Source organism: Euwallacea fornicatus, chromosome 1 (genome assembly GCF_040115645.1).
Source record: "Euwallacea fornicatus isolate EFF26 chromosome 1, ASM4011564v1, whole genome shotgun sequence".
In the NCBI taxonomy this organism is placed as follows: domain Eukaryota; kingdom Metazoa; phylum Arthropoda; class Insecta; order Coleoptera; family Curculionidae; genus Euwallacea; species Euwallacea fornicatus.
In genome coordinates this window covers 609411-630495 of record NC_089541.1, presented here as the reverse complement: position 1 = coordinate 630495, position 21085 = coordinate 609411, and the positions used below count along the sequence as shown (strand labels likewise).

The 21085-nt window shown below is 38.7% G+C and overlaps 3 protein-coding genes across 8 annotated transcripts in view; 1 reads left to right on the top strand and 2 right to left on the bottom strand.

Moving 5' to 3' along the window:
- Nucleotides 1-5453: 5453 nt before the first annotated feature.
- Nucleotides 5454-12055, bottom strand: kra (basic leucine zipper and W2 domain-containing protein kra). Its single transcript, XM_066283077.1, has 7 exons — nt 11897-12055; nt 9287-9357; nt 8680-8856; nt 7728-7888; nt 7214-7504; nt 6120-6700; nt 5454-6017 (listed from the first exon to the last, which is right to left on the bottom strand). Exons 2-6 carry the CDS (start codon nt 9345-9347, stop codon nt 6122-6124), a joined length of 1269 nt encoding a protein of 422 aa, XP_066139174.1. The 5' UTR covers nt 9348-9357; nt 11897-12055; the 3' UTR covers nt 5454-6017; nt 6120-6121.
- The window catches only part of LOC136339578 (dystrobrevin beta-like), a 16126-nt gene continuing 2833 nt past the window's right edge, over nt 7793-21085 (bottom strand). For 2 of the 6 annotated variants that reach the window (XM_066282946.1, XM_066282963.1), the window contains 6 exons: nt 20726-20841; nt 20482-20650; nt 19926-20283; nt 19659-19775; nt 17913-18190; nt 13005-16764 (listed from right to left, as the gene is read on the bottom strand). In XM_066282946.1, the coding sequence (XP_066139043.1) occupies nt 16621-16764; nt 17913-18190; nt 19659-19775; nt 19926-20283; nt 20482-20650; nt 20726-20841 (1182 nt within the window). In that variant the 3' untranslated portion in view covers nt 13005-16620. Of the gene's footprint in view, nt 8534-13004; nt 16765-17912; nt 18191-18990; nt 19500-19658; nt 19776-19925; nt 20284-20481; nt 20651-20725; nt 20842-21085 lie in introns of those variants that run through there. The other 4 variants (XR_010732164.1, XR_010732165.1, XM_066282980.1 and 1 more) reach the window with 4 other exon arrangements.
- Nucleotides 18118-21085, top strand: part of CycB (Cyclin B) — a 12478-nt gene continuing 9510 nt past the window's right edge. Inside the window, exon 1 of the mRNA XM_066283057.1 lies at nt 18118-18242. Within this exon, the coding sequence (XP_066139154.1) occupies nt 18215-18242 (28 nt within the window). The 5' untranslated portion in view covers nt 18118-18214. The remainder of the gene's footprint in view (nt 18243-21085) is intronic.

Genomic DNA, 21085 nt, shown 5'->3' with positions numbered 1-21085 from the left:
CAATCATTTAATGTAACACTTTCCACGTAAGCCAAACTCCAACTTGGTAGTTTAGACATTTCTTATTGCTTTACGACTGGCCGAAGGAGCATTGTTAATGCTCGTTAATGTACATTAATGTCATACCACGTTACCAGCGAAATGGCTGAAAAAGTCGTGATAGCCGATTTTCCTTTACTGGGACATTTTGTACTCAGCTCGTTGAAAAGGGTGCGAGGCACGGGGACACGTGATACAGGTCGGAAATGGAGAAATTCCTGTCCTGCATGGTTTTCCCTTGCCGAGAGCGAAAAATTTCCGATCTCGATGAGGGGTCCGTTGTATCGAAATACAAACTGCGTTTATCGAACGGACGTTTTATTGAGGGGATGGAAGGTAATGCGTAGTTATAAAAAAAAACAAATAAATAAATTCGGGGTAATACTCGAGTGCGGGAAAACTTTCGATCGAGTATCTTTGTTTAGACTGGAAAGTAGCGAGTTGCAAACAAAATAGAATTAAAAACTATTGAGTGCATCCTTTGCGAAAAAATAAGGAAACTTGTTGCGATGTGGAGTTCTCGCCGGAAATCAATACCAGAAAAGTGAATGCCTCATGAGTAATTTTGAAACACAACTGACTTTAACTCCACCCACCAGAGCTGTCTCCAAACGACCATTATGTCTCACTCGTTGATCTCCGAGGTGTATTGTATGTAGAAAAAAGAACTAACTAAATATTGAGATAGTACCAATATGTAAAGAGAAGATAACACTTCGTTTTGACTTCGTTTTAGTTTATCAAATTTTTTCGCACACTTTGAAGTATCCCCGGAATATTCCTAATATGATCAGCAGCATTAAAAATGCGTTGTCGCAAATGAATTTAATCTCTTAGTACCTTTTTCTTTTTTTCTTCTTTTCTTTCTTTTTTCCTTCACTTTTTTAAATTTTTTGTTTCTTCTTTTTTGTGTCTTTCCTTTTTTTGTTATTTTGTTCCTTTAATATTTTTTTCTTTCTTTTTTTTTCTTCACTTTTTTTTATTTTTTTGTTCCTTCTTTTTTGTGTCTTTTCTTTTTTTTGTTGTTTCGTTTCTTTAATATTTTTTTCTTTCTTTTTTTTTTCTTCACTTATTTTTATTTTTTTGTTCCTTCTTTTTTGTGTCTTTTCTTTTTTTTGTTGTTTTGTTTCTTTAATATTTTTTTCTTTCTTTTTTTTATCTTCACTTTTTTTTTATTTTTTTGTTCCTTCTTTTTTGTGTCTTTTCTTTTTTTTGTTGTTTCGTTTCTTTAATATTTTTTTCTTTCTTTTTTTTTTCTTCACTTTTTTTTATTTTTTGTTTCTTCTTTTTTGTGTCTTTTCTTTTTTTTGTTGTTTTGTTTCTTTAATATTTTTTTCTTTCTTTTTTTTCTTCACTTTTTTTTATTTCTTGTTTCTTCTTTTTTGTGTCTTTTCTTTTTTTTGTTGTTTCGTTTCTTTAATATTTTTTCTTTCTTTTTTTTCATCACTTTTTTTCATTTTCTCGGACATCCGGTACCTATCCTTCGTGTCGTTTGCACTTTTTTCAGTGTAAGCTGAGTGAGTACAAAAACAAAATAATATAATGTGTTTATTTAGGAAACTATGAAATACGAAATAAAGTATCATATTCTAAATTAATGTAGCTAAGTGTAAAGTAATATTACATGTACGCAATTATATACTATAGTTACGCTGGATACCCATATTAGATACTGTATCGAGGGTGTTACCTATACCTATTATATGCCTATTATATAGCTACAGGGAGATTACAGAGTTGCGATTTTATTTTTAAGAGCGATTAACGATTAATCGCCCTCCTAATTAGCAATTCATCGTATTCAAAAGTTTACGAACTGTACGTACCCACCATTTTTACTCACAAGACTTACCCTTTTCATGCAAAAATTGAGAAAAAAAAATCTCCTCAAAAATCATTTGTCTCGTTATGCAACTTTCAAAGATGGCCAAGTCGCCTTTAGAAACAAAATCCCAACAGAGCAAACACCCTGTATATTGTGGGCGCTTTCGAAATGTACCCGTGCGATCGTGAAATTTTGGAAGCCGTGCGCGGATTTGCGGCGTACGAAAATAGCGGGTTATGGGTCTCAAAATCTCTCTGTACATATGAAATGGAAATTCCATAAATTGATGTGTCTTAGTAAAATATGAAATATCAGTGGATTATAGCAAGATCGTCAGTAAATATCTATGTTTGAAAATTGTTGTTGTTTTTTTTCCCTTCGCGTAAGATGATGCAAAAACGAGGGGGAAAGGCGAATGTGCATAGGAAACTGAAAATATATCAAAGCAACGAGAGGTGGTCTGTAAGTATGAATCTGAGGTAAAGGGCTGTGCTAGTTTGTGCCTAAATTACTTCAGAGGAAAAGCGCGCCCACAAAAATACTCCTCTAACGAAGATTAGAAAAATTAATAGTTTTTTAATTAAAAAAATCTATCTGATGAACAAAGTATTTGGAAAAAAACGTCGAAATTAGGGACAAAAAGTCCTTCCAAAACGCCAAGTCTACATTTCAAAAACAACTAGCGAGGGCCTACATCTCGGAAACGAACTAGCAAATAGAAAATGCATTAATATCAACGTTAAATAATACAATTTGGCGATTTAAAAACTCTTAAAATATCGATTTAACAGATTTTCATTTTTGCTCAATATTTAAATTTTTGTTTGTTTTTTAATTTAGCAACTTATGGCTTGCGAGACAGCAAGAGCGGACCATTGCAATTAAACCATATCGGAAGGCGAGGCACGAGGCTCCCACGGGAAAACCACAGAAAGACGCATTAAACTTCCTGCGACAGCAATATTTCGTGTTGCAAATTATTTTGGGCCAATATCGCATTTATCGTTGAAATTTGGAAAGCAAAATAGGTTCGGGAACGCCCTTTACGACGTGGAACGCTCCGAAAATGGCAACTTTCATCCAATTTAACCGATTTTGATTTTGTATTCTCACAGCGTTCCGGCAACTCGATTTCAGGAGAAAAAAGGAGTGACAACACTTCTACTCGAAATTTAAAAGTGATTTTGTTTACTTTAAGTGGGTTTTCGCTCCGCTGCGGGGTATACAAAGCTTAAAGACTGAATCTTCAATAAATTACCGAACACTCGTAGCGAATGGCCGTTGCGATTGGTCGCATTCAGCGCGGCTACCTGGACCGAACCAATTGCGACACGTTCTGCGCCGGTGTTCAAAATCGTGCGTTAAGAAAAATTATTCGCTCCGGCGGATGATTAACGAATGATTTCGTGTACGTTAAAGGATTTCGTTAGATTTCCAGAATTGGGTTGTAGGTTCGTCCAACTCCTCAACTCGTAACTCGTAGTTGTCGTCGCTAAGGTGTCACATGAACAGGTCGTTATTGTTGACTCTTAGATGTTGACGATTAAGAGTGAGGTAATGTGTGGGAGACAGGCAGAGGCGCACGCAGAGAAAGAAAGTGAACCTATATTTTAGATAAAGCAAATATGAACTGCTCGTAGCTCTATTCCGGGAGGGTCTATAAGGAAAATAATGTCGGAAAAACTGCTAATCAGCCAGTTGGCAACATAGGATTCCTAAGAATCTGGAGTTCGCACGAATTACCTCATGAATTGCGAATTAACTGGTAAGAATTAGGACCGAGGAATTAACAACTGGGATAAACCCGACCTCATAATAAATCTGCAAGCTGAAAATGAAAATAAAGCACTCCGCAAAGATATACATTATTTTTCCGTCTACTTACCTACTTTTCCCGCTCGATTACCAACCACGTAGGTAGATAATCTAATTACCGAACGGCCAACATCAACGACAAACACTCACCAGTTTGCACATGTACGTGTGCCATTGCTGGTGAAAACGGATTTGAAGTGAAACGAACACAAACCAAATTGCGCCAATTCCATTCACAATACAAAACTTGCGCCTCCCGGCAGTAGCTCCTCCCGATCGGGCGCCTCCGAAACCGGGCAGGGTCCTTCTGGTCCGACGCCTTTTGATCGTTCGGCGTTGATTCGACAATTACTCGATAGAACCAAAAAATCATTTCTACTGCCCCGTGAGGCAGGTTTTCGGCCTCAGACATCCCGGGAGGGAGGTAATGGATTCAGGAACAAACTTTTTGGCACTTTTTTTCTTTAAAATTGTAGAACTACTTCTCTAAAATATACTAGGAATACTATGAGACTGCTTGTGGATCTCCTTCTGTACGATTTGTCGCTAAAGGTCTTGTGACGTCAGGTCGGCCGGAGCGTGCCAGCGGTGGAGACGCTTGAACCGGCAGAATGCAACCACCCACTTCCTCATCATCAAGATGATCAATTTTGCCGATACGCGAAGAATTCTCGGAGAAAGATCTGCTTGGAAGGCGACTAGGACGCCATTAGCAGACCGATCAAAGCTTGAAAACTCACATTTGACGTTTCTCTCTGTCTCTCTCTCTAACACTATGAACGCATTTTTCTCGAAACCTGAAATTGCGCATGCGGTACGCGACACCTACTCGGCAGATTTCGCACAAATTTTGAGAACGTCTCTCAACTCGTCGGCCTTTGCACGAACCTCTTGAATATTTCTTGTTTATTGTTGTGAAAAAAGAATTAGCAACAATGATTTTTAAAGGAAACGCGACCTTTTTTCGAATTTTCGTAACTTTTTGAATTCGTGCAAAGCGTGCTTCCAGAAATTAGCGAAAACTTTTTGGTACTCCCGCTACGGGAGGTTCCACTGATCACCACAGTGCGGCGCTGATTTTTGTCGTGTACATTTTACAGCCGGCATTGTTACGCGATCAATAAGTGTTAAAAAAAGTACTTTGTAGTTGTTGTAGTCAACAATAACTGTACAAAATTGCAAATAGGACGACGGAGTAATTTCCGAGAAAGATAATCTTAAAAAACAAACATTCTACATATACATATATTTCCCTCTTAACTTTAAGTATGCTTGAAAATGGCTTCCGCCTAACAGTTATTGTTAAATGGGAATATGGCAAAAAAGCGTCGAGATGTTTGCACCGCTGGCAACTGATCGGCGACTTCTCACATTTGTACCCTCGTAACGTTGGGACACATTAAATTTCACGTTTTTCCCCTGTTTGCTCGGAGTTCTCTACAATTCCTCCCATTTTGGAACTTGAATCTAGTTTCGGCGTTCGGTCTGATATTCCAGCGCACGTATTTTTTATTATAATTTCCCCAACACTGCGTGTGGTGACGCGAAGGCGCACTAAACAGTTAAATTTCTGATATTTTTAAAGATCTTCGCCCTTCGGCTTTAGCAACGTCCTAAAACAAAATTTATTGCATTCACGAGGCAACGGACGGTCGATGAATTTCTAATTCGTATCTATCCACATATTTTCATCGCAAACGGTTATTACCCGGATTACCTCGAACCGCGGTCGTTTAGGGCACTTCGAGGCATGGGAAAAAAAACCATGAAACAGTCCAACTGTAAAAATATTTATTGTATAATAATAGTACAAAATAACACATAACTGAAAGAAACGCATCCGACTTGAAATTTTCCACATTCGAATTATTTTGAAAAAATTGACAATAAATCATCCAGTTTACATTGTTAAATGTTCTCAGTTTCCATCTAATTTACAATATCGGTTTGTAGTTTTGTGATCAGGATTTGCAGACTAATTTGGTATTTGCGTTAACGTACAAATAGCATTTTTTCCGATGCACGAGCGGGATTTAGTGAGAAGAATTTACGCGAATCCGCCACTTTTTTTTTAAACAGAAAAAGTCGTCGAATTTCTATCCGTGTGGACCTATTTGCCTGCAGGGCACCAATCAACATACTAAGGCACCAGATAAGAACTTTATACAAAATTATCGTTTATATGCATATTATTATATTATATTTAAAATAGTTAGAAATGGTAGAAGGATAGTATATACATTGGAAAAAATGTTACCGTTCTTCTGTGTCTTCGTCGAATCTGTATAGTAGGTCGTATCGGTGGCACTGGGTTTCTGCCTCGTTATGCATCGAAAATCTATAAAAAAAAAGTCATACTTATAGCTATTACAGTAGCTGCAACGATTACTGAAAGCACAAACGGAAGGGAGAGGAAAAAAATCAAATGGATCCGGCTCACGTTTAATCGCTCTCGGCCTCGGAATCGCTCTCCTCCTCGGCGTTTTGAAGCCACTCGACGAATTGCTTCATCTGGTCAACGAACATCATTTTCCCCTTGACATTGTAGTCCTGTCGGTACCACTTGAGTATCGTCTGTTCAGAGATGACGTCCGTCTTGTAAAACAACATGATGATCTTCTGGAAAGCGCGCATGAACGTCATGTTGGAGTAGCAGTAGTCTTGCACTTTGAGCAACAGTGAGAGTTCGGCACGAGCGCCCTGAGAGAACGCAGAGAACAGCGTCGTGTACAACTTGAGGTGACGCACCGCCTGATCGGTGACCAGTTCCTCCTTTTTCGACCATTCGGAGATGTCCATGACGGTCGACCAGATGATGCAAACCGTCTCGTGTTCTTGAATGTTGTCACGTTGTGCGATCTCCTTCACTTCAGCGATCACTTCACGTAATTGTTTGCCCTCGCCGAGGGCGTCGGCCAGCAACGTCTGCAGCTCCTTTTTGGCCGCTTGCTGGTGCTGATCCTCGTAGAGTTTGAGGATCTCGTCGAGCCCGTTATCTTGGAAAGCGTTCCTAAAGTATACCTAAAAGGAAAACAGACAATGTTGCCGATTTTTGATGTAATAAAATTGCTTTCAATTATTCATAAATACAAAGTTATTTATTTATAAATATATTTGAAAGCAAAATAATTAGTAAAAATATTACAGTTACGTACGTCCATCAAAGACCTACTTTAAATTAATCTTTAGATCGATATCATTTCCGGCGTAGCCACTGCCAGCTTTTTTACGATTAAAGAGAATGCAATTTACTTGACAAGATATTACTTCCGTACGTTTCCTTAGTAGTGGTTTTTTACATCAGGACTTCATGCTTGCACAAATGTGATTTGCCTAAATACACAAAATTGTAACGAAAAAGGTAAAATGTCACAATTATCGATAACTATCGTCAAATGGATTTCGACGATCGCCAGTACTGTTGTGAGTTGCTTTCCCAACGAAATAGATTCGATTAAAAGAGGTGTCGACTTTTAATGAAACTGTGGACTCGTTGGTTATCTTTTCCAGGATGTAAATTTCGTATCCACTCACCTGCGACTGCTTTGTGTCTGGTATGAACGTGGAGAAATGCTGCTCCAAATTGGCCTTACGCACAGCCGAGCTGAGCGAGTTGGCGCCCTTTTCTGTGCGCCAATACTTAAATATGTTGATGAGGAAGTCAAGAGCCAAGTGGTCTTTAACGAGATGAGAATTGTTGAGGACGAGCACCGCTGCGAACGGAACGCTCCCATTCGATATCCATAGAGCCAGCATGGCGGCCAGCTTTTTACGATCAGTCTCTTTGAAATACTTTACAAACATCAAGATCTTCTTTATTTCGTCCTGAAGAGAAACACCGTGTCACAGATGTGCAATACTCGCGTTAAACTTAATCTATAATCTATATCAACGACGTCTCAACACGTAATTATAATGAACGTCACCCCTCAATAATTCAGTAAACTGAGGCGGACAAGGTGAACCTATCAGTCCTCCTCTTTAACTATGCAGTAATAAAACGATAATGTAACAGTATCCGTCCTAAAACGTAGCTCTACCCACTTACTTGAAAAATTTTCTCAAGATATTTGTAGCGTCGCATAAGCTTTATAAACACCTGTTCCCAGTTCTTCATTTCTTCCATATTGATCTCGTCCGAGGCGTTAAAAATACAGGCGTCCGTCTTTGGTGGGCCATCGCCTTCCTGGGATAGAGTACCCCCCGGTACTAAAAGAAATGTTGTACTATGACACAACGTTCTAGAACGTGCACAACTCATTGACGAATTTGTGCGGCGATTAACTTTCGTTCGTTCTGTTACTTTTTTCCTTAATTTAAACTTTGCTGTTTTATTTGCAAATTTTTCGTAGATTGAAACCTCGGAGGCCATTAATCACGAGGTGTAGTGATTTTACGAACGTTGCGTACTAACGGTTACATAATGGCAAAAATCGAAAACGTACAACTTATAAGGCAGACCATTTACGACGTCTAACTGTTTGGATCGCACACAATAAACAACCACATCGGGGCGCTACGAGTTGGACAGGTAAGAGATCTGTTTCCTAAGAGTTTGCAAACATACAAGTTAAAATGACCTACAACGGCCATGTAGCCACAATAAATATATTAATTTTCTATTAATAATACCGGCACACATGTGTACCATAATTTGACCTCAAGAAATTGATTATTGCATTTTTCATCTCCAACGACAAGCTTACAGGTGACAACCAACAAGCACAGATTAAGCATGAGAAATAAATGAATCGGACACGCCTTAATCTGTACCACTTCGGACACACGTCATCACCTCGCTAAGCTGACAGCCGTAAACTAATTACCGACAACGTTGATGTCGCTGGAACAAATCTTACGCAGACCTAACTGTAAGAACAGGTTACTTCGTTCCGATTTCCCCCAGCCACGTGGAATAATGCATGTAAAACCACTAAACTACGTAACTGGAGGAAATCAAGTATTCAATGTGTACAGATAAACGATGGAGAAATACTCACCCAGGATACCACCGGCAATGAGGATATCGAAGAGACACTCTCCATAGCGACGATAATCAAGTTTGTTTCCTGCCCCGTCCAAGTATCGCGATATTGCTTCGAAATCGTTAGCGCATTTATCAAGTCCAGAGATTATTGCATCCCTAAACCCAATTGGATCATACCTCTCTTTTTCATCTAAAAATTACGAAGCATGAACGGAGGAGCCACTATGAAATCCACGTTGGTAGAGTCTGTCCGGAATTTGTGCCGCACTCATTACAGGAAGGATGTGTACCGATGGGTTTTTTTTAATTGCAAAATTAAAGTTTACATAAACAAATTTTAATTACTCACATCAAACTTGCATAAATGATGAAATTTAGCGACAATTCGAAGAAATATTCGAAAATAGCTTTATCTTCCTTTATCAGTTGTAACGTGAGTCATGCTTAAGCTTAGAAAAATTCTTGGAAAAAAAAAACGTTTGTCCCATACAAAGGAATCAAATGAAACGGTCTAGTAATGCAGAAAGTATACAAAACGATAATCGTGTCGGGTATTTACTGTAAAAATATTTGGGAACTCTGATATGGTTTACTGCTCAACCTTTCAAAAGGTAACTTACCTCTTTTTCTGGTCTTGATGCGTTGACCCGATAGGACTGGTTTTTCTACCTTTTGACTCATACAAAAATTTCTGTAACAAAATGTATTATTTTAACACATATTTCTCAAGATCGTTACCATTCCTTCCAACCAAACGACGCGTTAGTCAGGAAGGACGAAGACCCCACCCATGATTTGGCTAAAGTGCATTTAAATTAGAGCAAATAAAAAGGGAACGAAAGAAGGAACGAATTCGTAAGCATTTGCTTATTGGGCCGTTGTCTGCACTTTCTGAGTATGTAAATTAAAGGGGAATTTTGCAATCGCCCCTTCTTGCTTCACAACGCGGAATTCAGTCAGGAATGTGATATTCGATTAACCATCCCGTGATAACAAAGCCGTAACAACAAACTAGCAGCACACCTCCATCACAAAAGAAATATATGTTCCATTTGTTTGAATTAGATCATTACTGATCAAAACTGTCCCCATTGAGCACGTATTTCTTTTGACGACTTGCTGATTTATTGACACGTGTGGAACACGAGCAAACAGGAGCGAGTTTATTTCCAGAAGTGTTGAAGAGTCAATGTTTGTACATGTGCCCCAATTCGACCACAAATGCTGCTCCCAGCCAAGGCGCAGGCGAGCAATACAAGAAAATCTAAAGAATGCGATCAGGTTTATCACTACAGGATGCAAAGTTTTTGTCAGGTCCATCTGGAAGCAGACCATTGCTGCATAGATTTCCTCCTGAGATGAGGGATTGGTTCGAGGTTTAGCAAATGAAAACTTGAAGAGAAAACCTGCATATGGAGGCAATGAATTTCTGAAATTCACTCTTCGAATCAAACTAAGATTTCCATTGCTGTACAGAAAATGTTCACAGCTTTGGGTATATCTTCATGGTGACGTCACAACTAAAATGGATCTGCACTGTTTGAAATGGATAAATTTTGTGCAATTTGGTGATATCCCCACCATCCTCCAAGCTCATTTAAAAATTGCTTCATAGGCCAATTAGTGATCTAAGTTGAAATACTTATTCTCAAATTGTCAACTGCTTTAGATGTTCGGAAGTATAGAACATGGCAATGGTTTTTTCCTAAAAAATTTATGTGGCCTGTGAATTTACCAAGCCTGAAAATTGAGTACTATGGAAGCTTCTGCAGGGCATGCAGAGCCCTTCTTAATTTACTTATAGACTAGCAACTATCGAAATAAGGGCAAGTTTGCGTTTTTGATACAATTTCACGTTGCGTCGTTGAAAAATCATTTTACTACGCCTCTGGATAATTTATAGATATAAAATGTTTAAGATATGAATAAAAAAAAGGTTATAAATAAACATGGTTGGTAAACATTAAACCAAAAACAAGCACGAGCTTTGGGAAGTTATTGAAGCAGAATGGGAAGCAATTAGAATTGTACCAAAGGCTTGTAACTCTATGTTCAGAATGCACACCGAAGTCATAAAACACAAAGGTCAAAAAACTAAGTATTAAGTGTTAAAAATATGTTGTGCCATTTCATGATTTCCACATGTCTAATGCTATGATACTATGACTTCATATCAATCGGCTCTACTTTTGTGGCCAACTGTTAATGTTTCTTTTTATACCTATTTGTTATTAATATTTCCCTTTTTCGTTGTATACTCATAACATATCGTTATTTCACAAATGAGGTGCAGCATTAAAACTTTATTTCCCAAAAGACCCATTTCATTATTCTCCCTCAATTTCAATCATCACCACTGTATATACACTCATATGTACATGTACAATAATATTATACAATGATACAATTACTATAAATGAGGGAAGGGGGGATGGAGGTGGATTTCGAATAAACTTTCAAAAATGCACGAAAAATTCTGTCAGACTTGGTGTTACAGTGACCCACAAAATTCTGCTTGAGCAGGGGAAAGGGGACACACTCTAAGTCCTGAGACTCAATCATACCTCGAGAATGCAGAAAAATACTTCCTACACATACGAGATTAACTGTGAAGAACAGGGAGGGTTCAAACACAAATTTCTGCAAAGCAGATAAAGAAAAAACGGATTTTGTGAAACGAAATCGTATTAGTCGCTTGTCCCCATTTCAAAACGAAAGCGCACGTTGCAAGGTCACCTATTTAATCGAAAAATACAATAGAAAATATGGCATAAGAAAGCCATTTTGAAGGAAAACCCGTTGTGATTCCTCCGAAAAAAAATGGCATTAATTTTTCATAAATAACGTAACGGGACAAAGGACACAAAGCGGGTCAACGACACACACGAAATGGCATATTTTTAACATCAAAATTTCGAATTTTTCTCTGGAGTTTGGACTCGATTCCGAAAAAAGCTTCACGTCGTTTTTAAAATCACACTTAACATCTTTTCAATGGCAAAGGGAGGCCAACATTCGGACAGAGGCAGCATTACTTTTTTATGGAAAAATCGAACTGTCCTCATGGTTGGCTTTTCATCGAGAACGTCCACCATTAGCAAAAACTTCCGACTCAGATTTCTACAGCAAAAGAGTCCCGTTTACAATTTTTATGACAAGCAGAGTTTCCTTCGGCAGCTTATCCCCACGCTGAGTCTATGTTTAAGACAAATTCAGAGTTAAATACTTACGTTTTTACTGTTTTATAAAAAGCACCTCACAAGAGCCACAAAGAATTTAATGGACGTCTCGATCTTAAAAGAAACGAAAACGGAATGAACGTGCGACGTTGCGAAACCAACCGACCGATCGATACTGAAAATGGCGGGCAATTTGAAGTTTGCCGCAAATTTCCCAATGGGTTTCCGGTTTCTTTTGCTTTGGACAGTCACTTGCAGGATTTTTCCGAAAAAAAAAAGTTATTGAAATAATTTCCTCCAGAAAAAATGTGTCACGCTGGACGGGGAAAAGGTGACAAATAAAGCATGTCATAGAAATATTCAGTACCTACTGGATATCCGACATTTATCGGAAAGCGATGCTTTTTGTGCTCGATTAAAAATTGCATATTACACAACCAAACATTTCTAGACGGAAAATAGCGGCCAAAAGCCAAAGTAAATATTATAATACTCAAATAGCCGAAATTGACTGTTGTTAGCCTTGCCTCGGCCTCTACTCAAAGATTCAACATATAAAATTTAAATTATAATGATGGATAAAATTGAGATATATGGCAACACCGCACAATCGCAATGAGTTGTGTGCTAAGATCAGGTCGGACTACCTATGCTTTAGCAACCTGCGAAATAACAACGTTGGAGTATAGAGCGGTTTTGCCATCTCCACACCTTCGAGCTGTCAACTTCAACGGTCAACGTGACAAGGAAAAGCGCGAAACCGGATGTTTGCATTCGTCCACTAAAATTCGAACCGCGATCGAAAATTGTTTACCTCAAATCAGTTTTATTTAATGTAATCGTTCCTGAGAGATACCACTACAGTTAAGCACCAAATCGAACTTCGCAATTTCTACCATCGCCAAGTAGTTTTCGGCACGGAACCAGACAATGGCCGTTCTAGCCGCGATGGTCGTCAGGTTCACGCAGTCGTTGCATTGACTTACGTGGTGACGATACCGCAGTATGCTGGGTGCCAATGTGAGCCTCTTGCAGACTTTGAAGGTAGACCTCTCCTAAGTCTGCCCTGGTCCCGTCGTCGCAATGCAGCCAGATCGCGTGAATGTGCGAAGGACATTCAGTCTCTCTTGCGTCTCTTATAAGACATACAAAACAGACATTTGAAATAAAACAACCCATTTATTATTTTTTTTTGCTTCCAATCTACAGTATATCGTATATATAACATATTATGTGTAAAACTTTAACAATTCGACGGCTAATCTAGAGTTAGTCAGTCAAAGTAGACAATTTTGTACATAAGAATCGCTGTTAAACTTTGAAAAAATAGTAAATTAAAAATAATTTAAAACAATTCGCTATCATTTATACGTACCTACCTACACAAATTATAGTTACAATTAGTTATCTTACACTTACAGCAACAAATGCATACAGTACAATTACAGTGTGGAATATGATTTGAGTAGATCGTTTTTTCTTGATTGATCAAAGAAAATTCATACAAAGAACGCACGTTATTTTTTTCTCGAATTCGAAGTCTCATAACTGGGACACACGAATTGTCTTCCATAAATTTAGACTATTTTGCGATTGCTGGAAATCCACAAACGTGGTGTAATTGGTACAAGACTAAAAAATGCAGAAATTATCTTGCTCTTTGGGCTTCAGCGAGCACGACGAACATGGCTCTCTGCAGGAATATTGCCAGTTCGGTTTCGTCATGGCGTCAATATACGACTTTTTCTGTGATGGGTGGATTGTAAAAATACCTCGAAGATTCCACAATAACGCGAGAACGTACAGTGCGCCTCACCCAACAAGCCCAACTTTAAAGATTCAATTTTGCGTTTCATGGGAGAAAATGCGCTTATAATAATGTTAAAGCTCATGGTAACTCCATGTTGGTTGATTGACATATGATATGACGTGAGATGATGTCTCACACTGTATTTATCCAGATAGAGAGTTAGATCTAGGTACAAAAATTTATAAAGATGTTCATAGGGAAAATAAACTAACTCGTTTTAATACAATTGTTATAAAAACTGTAAAAATCCAGGGGATCGTAAGTTACTGTACAGAGAATTCTAGAACAGACTCTACTTCTAAATATAGGTAAAAAAATTTCCCATAAAAAGCATTTGTAAGTGGTTCACTACCGAAATCCAGGGTGTGACGCCTCTGCTTTACAACTTGGGGTTCATAAAGTCCAAATTTGAGGCGAGTACCACTCGTAAGAACGCACACGATATGACGCCTCAGTTAGAGCTGAAAATTAATACGTTAATAATTCCATTCGGGTATAATACATCCTTCATCTTGTATACGATGAGTTGCAGCTGAGACGTCACACACGCAGGCGTACAGGGTCCTCCAAAAGTAATGAGACAAACCAACAGCGGGTTCCTGCCATCAAAAAATTAAGATCCGGCACAATCGTCGCAATCTTAAAATTAATATTAACGCAGATGCAGGGTGTTAAAGCTAAAATTTTATTTTTGATTTTGTTCAATATCGTCCCAGTCTTTTTGATTGTGGCGTTGAAATTTGGCGAGGAGCTACTTGAAACCGTCTTCGCTGCTACTTAAAAAGGTCCTATTTTTTTACGCATATCTCCAGTAATTCTACTAATAGTGAGATAATGTCACGTTTAGTATTTTGAATAAAAAAAGGCATACTTGCTAGTGAAATCGAAATTTGACCGTTTTCTAGATGTTTATGTAATGGACAATACAAATAAAACAGAAAAACGTTAATTTCAATCAATTTTAAAGAAAAATTAATTTGACAAGCTACTGCGTCACTGAAAAATCGGCACTCAGTTTAAACATGCCGCCATTTTGAACGAAACAAACGTCTGCTTGCCTCGTTCGACTTCGCCGGCTCTCGGCTCTATTCGAGAATACGTACGTACGAACATTCATGAGGCATCAGTCTAGAATGTATCTCGAGAGCAATCGAGTTCTGAGGCTTCTAGTTTTTTTTTATCTAGAATCTTAAACAGTGTAACATTGTTAACGAGCAAAGACGGTTTCAAGTGACGCCCCTATCGGCTACGACAAAAGCGCCGGCACTTGGCTACGTCCGAAAACCCCCAGACACCAAATATCAGGACCGTGGATCAAAAGGCTGAAATAAAATCAAAAACGAAATTTAAACTTAAATCCTTTAATAATATTAATTTCGTAACGCGGCAATTGCACCAAATCTTCACATTTGGATGGCGGGAATCTGCCATTGCTCTTCGTCCCATCACTTTTGGGTCGCCTCGTACATTCTTAGGAGCGGTGCTCACCCCGGGGTTGAACTTACAAACTCCAAGAGCTCCGAAACGAACATCGAGAACCGCGTTCTAACCGTGAGAACCTGCATTTCGGCAACGAAAAATTTTAGGATCTGCATTTATAAGAACTTAGCTGAGGTACTTTTTTACGTAGAATTTGGCCTAAAACGCTCCGGACAAGATTTGTAATATACTTTGTATATTAGGGATTATTTGGTCCAAAAAGATATGAAGATGCATAAGGAAAGGGAGTTCATTGGTTCTTTGGTATCAAGGTATGCTATTTTGATATTGGTACTATAATCTACACACACAAGGTTGCGATACGTCATGGAGCGCCCGGAACTTCTCAGAAAAAAAGAGATTCCAATGAAATTGCCGGGAATCTTAGATTTAGTCTTTGTTTCGTGCACATTTTAATGTTTAGAATTGTCCAGTGTAATTAGAAGAAAAATTACACGAGGTCAGTTCGGACTGTGCCCGTGAAATCGCCCTTTTGTCGAAGCGTCTGGGTATACTCCACAATGAATCAAAACCCTTCATAGGAAATACTACTTACTCTCCTCTTTTGAAGTGCGCTAAACGAAAGAAGTAAAAAAGAAGCTTTTCGATTAAAAGTGATATGATGATAATGTATATTGATACTAACAATACGCCGAACCTCCTGATTATACAACTACCTACATATTACGCGAACTAACTACTTTATTTACCTGATATACGTCATAGTAGTACGCACCGTATTTTTGCTGCCGATTTAAGTAAATTATAATTTTATATTAGAATCGATTAATACTTAGTGACTAGTCCTTAAATTAGGCCGAATACTAAAGTATTGATATAGTGTATATAACAACTCCTGAACGCGCACTATGCCCCTTTAGTATAATGTCTCTCGTCAGGTTACTTTTAACGTCACGCACCTAGTACCCACATAATAGTAAGTATTATGCAGAATTACCGTAAATAAATATATGGAAGACGAGTCAGAGTAGCAGTAATATCTAACATTAAGTTATAACACAAGCAATACCTAACATCGCAGCAAGGCTGGGACACCCCCCCATCCCGCATTGAATGCAACAAATACTTCGAAGTCGCGCTCCGGTAAGTTCTTGCTCGCAAGACTTGAAACTGGCCTTCTCAAGTTAAGAACATTCAATTTTGGCTGGTAACGAATTGGTATGGTCGGCATTTTGTAAAATCATATAAAACCCCCGTTTTGGGGCAATGTGCAATAAATAGACATGACTAGATAGAATATTTCGATACGTGTAATAATATGAATTAAAACGTTATGTAATCTTCACGATGATCTCCCAGTTCATACATGTTTCTCTGCGTGAGAATGAGTGGGTATAATAATGCGTCAGCCTCAAAACAGCGGGAGGCCCGTTCACGCAAACTGCCAAGACTAACTCCGTTTTTATCTCCTTTTGCATATAGTTCTCTGGACTGTAGTGAAGCGCCGACGTTCATACCTGTTATCTTATCTGTTAACCCAATGCTTCAACGCTTCTTCGAATTCGATAGTTTCCTTGTTCCTAACTTCCTGGTGTTCGCTCATTTCTTGGTGCAGGTCGAGATTCTGTTGCGAGTCTTGGCCTCTGTGGTGGTTATCCTGCCTCGAGAACTGGAACAAAAACGGTCTCTATATTCTTGCGAACGAAACGCCACGGAGAGTATTTTTATACAAAAGGGGCTCAAGCTCGTACAATGCCTGTACAAAGTGTGTGTGTGGTGGCCGTCACTGGACGAAGTGCGCTGGCACAAGCGGTTTTCCAATTACGAAACAATTTCATCCGTTCGAACGGCAGTTGGATCTATAACGACTGCTGCCATTTTGAATCAAAAATGGCGGCCCGCTGATCTTAAGCGGTTTACGATACTCCGTCCAATTTAGGTCAATGGTCCGATAGAAATCGTCATTAGTAGGTAATTAAAGCATGGGGGTTTTTAGCCTGTCTCGGAATACACAATTACCATGAAATATTAATAGGGGGCTCGAATGATCAAAAATGTGCATTACACGTGAAGCGAAAATGGGGAATGTAATTACATATAACATGGCTCGGGGGCAGGGCAATTACCGGGTATAAAAATGTCAACTGATGATGTAGCGAAAAAAACTTAACGATGACGTCGCAAACTGGGGAAAGGTTAAAACCACACTCACTTGAACATTTTAAGTTATAATCATTTAGAATCATTAAATATACCAGTCTAACGCTTAGGATCCCCATGCGTCTAGGCACTAGGCAAGAAACCTCAAAGTCACACTTTCATGGCTTACCGTCCGGCAATATGGACAAAAAGTTATATGCATTATTCCAAAAGGGTCACTTTCCCAATAACGTTTAAAAGCTCGTGAGTGAGCGTTTGTTTGTTTGTTGGTATTAGTCGTTTTCTTTCAACCTTCGGCATCGGATTAAAACGCGTTACGATTAACCAAAAGCACATGAAGAGTTGAAAGAAAGTAGCTGTGGTTACTTTTAATCTCCACTCACCGTTCAACTAATTACACTTATCAACTCGAAAATGATCAGCTTACAAAATATCCAAAGGTAATCATGCAAATAACAGGTAGGTAGTACTACAGCTTAAGCAGCTACTTATTATTAGTTTAATATGATTAAATAAATACGTAAGTAGGTATATTAAAACCAATTCTACAAAAGAAATTCTACTGTACAATAATAATAAAAAGCATGCATTCTTTTTCAGTAAGCGTGAGCGCGGGTTTGGTCGGCACACGGTGCAGACTATTCAACTGATGATCACCTGTTGGGCGAAAAACTCTTGTACTTCCTTCTCCGAAGAGGTCTCGAAAACGTTATTTTGCCCGCCGTGCTGTGACACTGGATAATGGATGCTTTGCATCTTAAAGTTTTGTCCGTGCACATAGTTTTGCGCTACAGCGTAACCCTGATTGACTTCGGGGGGACTCGGGGGGTGCCTGGCCCGCAGTTCTTCGATGAAGTTGGCCTCCTGCATATACCTGCGCTGAAGTTCTTGTTGCCACCCTCCGTCCGATTCTTCTTCGCCGTCGTCTTCGAAGTCTGAAGAAAGAGAAAAAGGAAAGCATGTATTTGTCGCACGACGAGAGGAAAGGTAAGTTAATTGTTCTTTTCCTGGTTAGATAACGGCAGCCCCCTCGTGAAAACTCGAAACAAATTTAATGTAAATTAAGAAAATTGGTGGTAGGTTGTGTAAGCGGTGTCCTCTACTTGTTAATGAGTGCAACTTAAACTTAAATATTTCGAAGAAATAAGTTTCCTTCATAAACAAATCCACAATGGAGTAAGTAAAGGGTATATACTTACTAACAGGAATTCGTTCTTATCGGTTTCAGGCCTCTGCAATATAACAATTATTCCATGCAGGCATCGGCATTCCAGAATCTACCATGCCACAGTTTTAGAGAGGTAGTCTATGCAAAATGTCGTTTGGTTGAATTAAAAAACAGAAACTAAAATAATAAATAAACTTACCTAGAAATCACAAATTTAAATCAAAAGTTGTCGTTTTTCAACACCTACTTTACAGAAAATAAAAACCACAACCTACATATAGCTGATGTCTCCATCAACCTCGGTGCGGATATAAACGGAAAACGAAATAGGCGACATGTCACAATACAACCAAGCGAGTGTGGTCACACATTTGTAAATTGGGGAAACTTAATTGTTTTCACTGATTTGTTACGAAGCGACCATTAATTTTTTTACCATTTCAAGCTATGCAAGTCTAGAGATAAACTAGAAGAAACGCTGCGCACTTTACCGCTTTTACTTAGTCGACAATAACTTTTAAAATCACAATTTTTTTAATATGAAACATGGCGTAGGGAAGACACAACTTAACAAAATAGGTGTTTTGTTTATTCATAAAAATAATATTACCAACATTAAGGAAGTATTCTAAACTGACAACAAATACGCTTTTATCTGCATATTCTTATAGAAGAAATAAAAACGCACAACTTAACAATAGTAAAAATTATATAAAAAATATACATGCATTCTTAAAAGCAATTTAAATCACAAACTCTAATGAGTATATTCGAGAAACAGAGAATATTTATTTTTTCGAAAGGTATATAGACCAATAGTAAAGGGTACCATCTACTTAACACTTGCGCGCCGATAACTCCTTTTCCGTGGGATAATTTAGATGCCTTTTTTTTAACAAATATCTTTCATTTTAAATTTCTCTAGGCTCCATTTTCGGCCAGGAGTAGGATAGTAATCGTTACTAACTCGGTTTCGGGCCAAATTATTGTTGCGCCGACTTAGCGGGGACGCGCAGTTCCTTTTTATCTTGGATATTGAGGCTTTCCATTGGTGCGTTGCTCCGTTTCCATGGAAACTATAAACCCGTCAAAGATTTTATCACTCAATAATTTGGCCCTTAATAAAAAATAACAACGCAGATACAAGGAAAATGTCTGTTCCTAGCGGTTATTAAATAAGCATAGAAGACCTCAAAAGAACGAAAGAGAATTGCGCGCACTCTACCTATTCGTACCTGAATTAAGTTCCCTGACCAACGTTGACATAGCGTTCGTCACAGAATCCGCTGCCACCAAAAGATCGTTCCTTAAGGATCGTCCCACCGATCCCGGAGTTCCGTTGCCATTCGATCCTAAAATGGTTGGTACGATTCATTTAACTCGATTATGAACAAACCCAAAAACTTGCGTTTCATTCCAACGCCACACATTATTTTAATAATTCATCAATAGACATAAAATTGTTACCTCAGCAATGAAAATACTGTCTCACGATAACTTACCCATGTTGACATGAGTCGATCCACCTCCAAATGCGCTCCTCACGTCCCCACCTACTCCCATCAACGATGCGTCATTGTGCATGTTTCTCTCCGCTAAAGCATCACCTCTCCCGCCCATATTCCCCAACGGTTGTACCATACTCAAAGGAATGTCGCGCCTATCTCTCTCCCTCTCAGAAACCATAGGAGGTACTGAGTTGACCATAACAGCATTAGAAGACGGAGGCATGCCCATTGGCGTTTGCGGAGCACTCCGTGAATTGGATTGGGAGGTCGGAGTCACTCCCGGGGGCAAGGGGGGCGACTTGGTGCTTCTCGGCGACGAGTTCGGCGTGCTCCGAGGGGAGGATTGATGATTCTAAATAGAATTCGAAATTTACGGCCGTGCGAAACGATATTCTTGTTTCACACATCTATAAATAACACTATAAAGATGTCACCCCCAGAAATGTTTATGCACGTTATTAGTGGACGGCGACATCCTGTCCACTGTCACTGTTACTTTACTTCTTTATGAATGAAGACGGCACTTGATTAATGACACTATTTGCCATACCTTCAGCATTTTCATTAAGCCTTCAAGTTGAATCATCAGTTGTCTGCGAGAGTCTTGAAGCGTTATTAAGTGAGTCTCTAGTTCATCTTTGCGCATCCGCAACGCACGTAGTTCGCTCATTAGCACAGGGTTATCGGCACTGTGGGCCGATTCCAGCTCTTGTTGTCGCCTAACGAAAAAGAAAAATGGTAAAAATTTTAAAAGCCTCGCTGTTTCCAGTATTATAACAACCCGAGTCCAATACCTTAGTCGAGCAATTTCCCTCATAATCTCTCGATTCTTCGCCTCCAACTGATTGATTAATTCTCTTTGCGCTCTAGTCGAATCCATTCCCAAACACGTTTCTGACGGCACTCGCCCCTAAAATTGTGTACTTTTGATATTTCTTTCGATTATTATTGTGCCACTGAAAGGTGTTCAAACAGCAAATCAATGTAATCGTGAGTATTCCACGTTCAAAACCGATACCGCTTTTTGGAAATTTCTGTTCGCTTTCCAGCTGAATTTGTACAAATTTTTTAATAAGTGCAAGTTAAACAAATATTTCACATCCATAAATATGATGTACCCTTGCCTGGAAACTTTCATTTATTTTTATTCACCT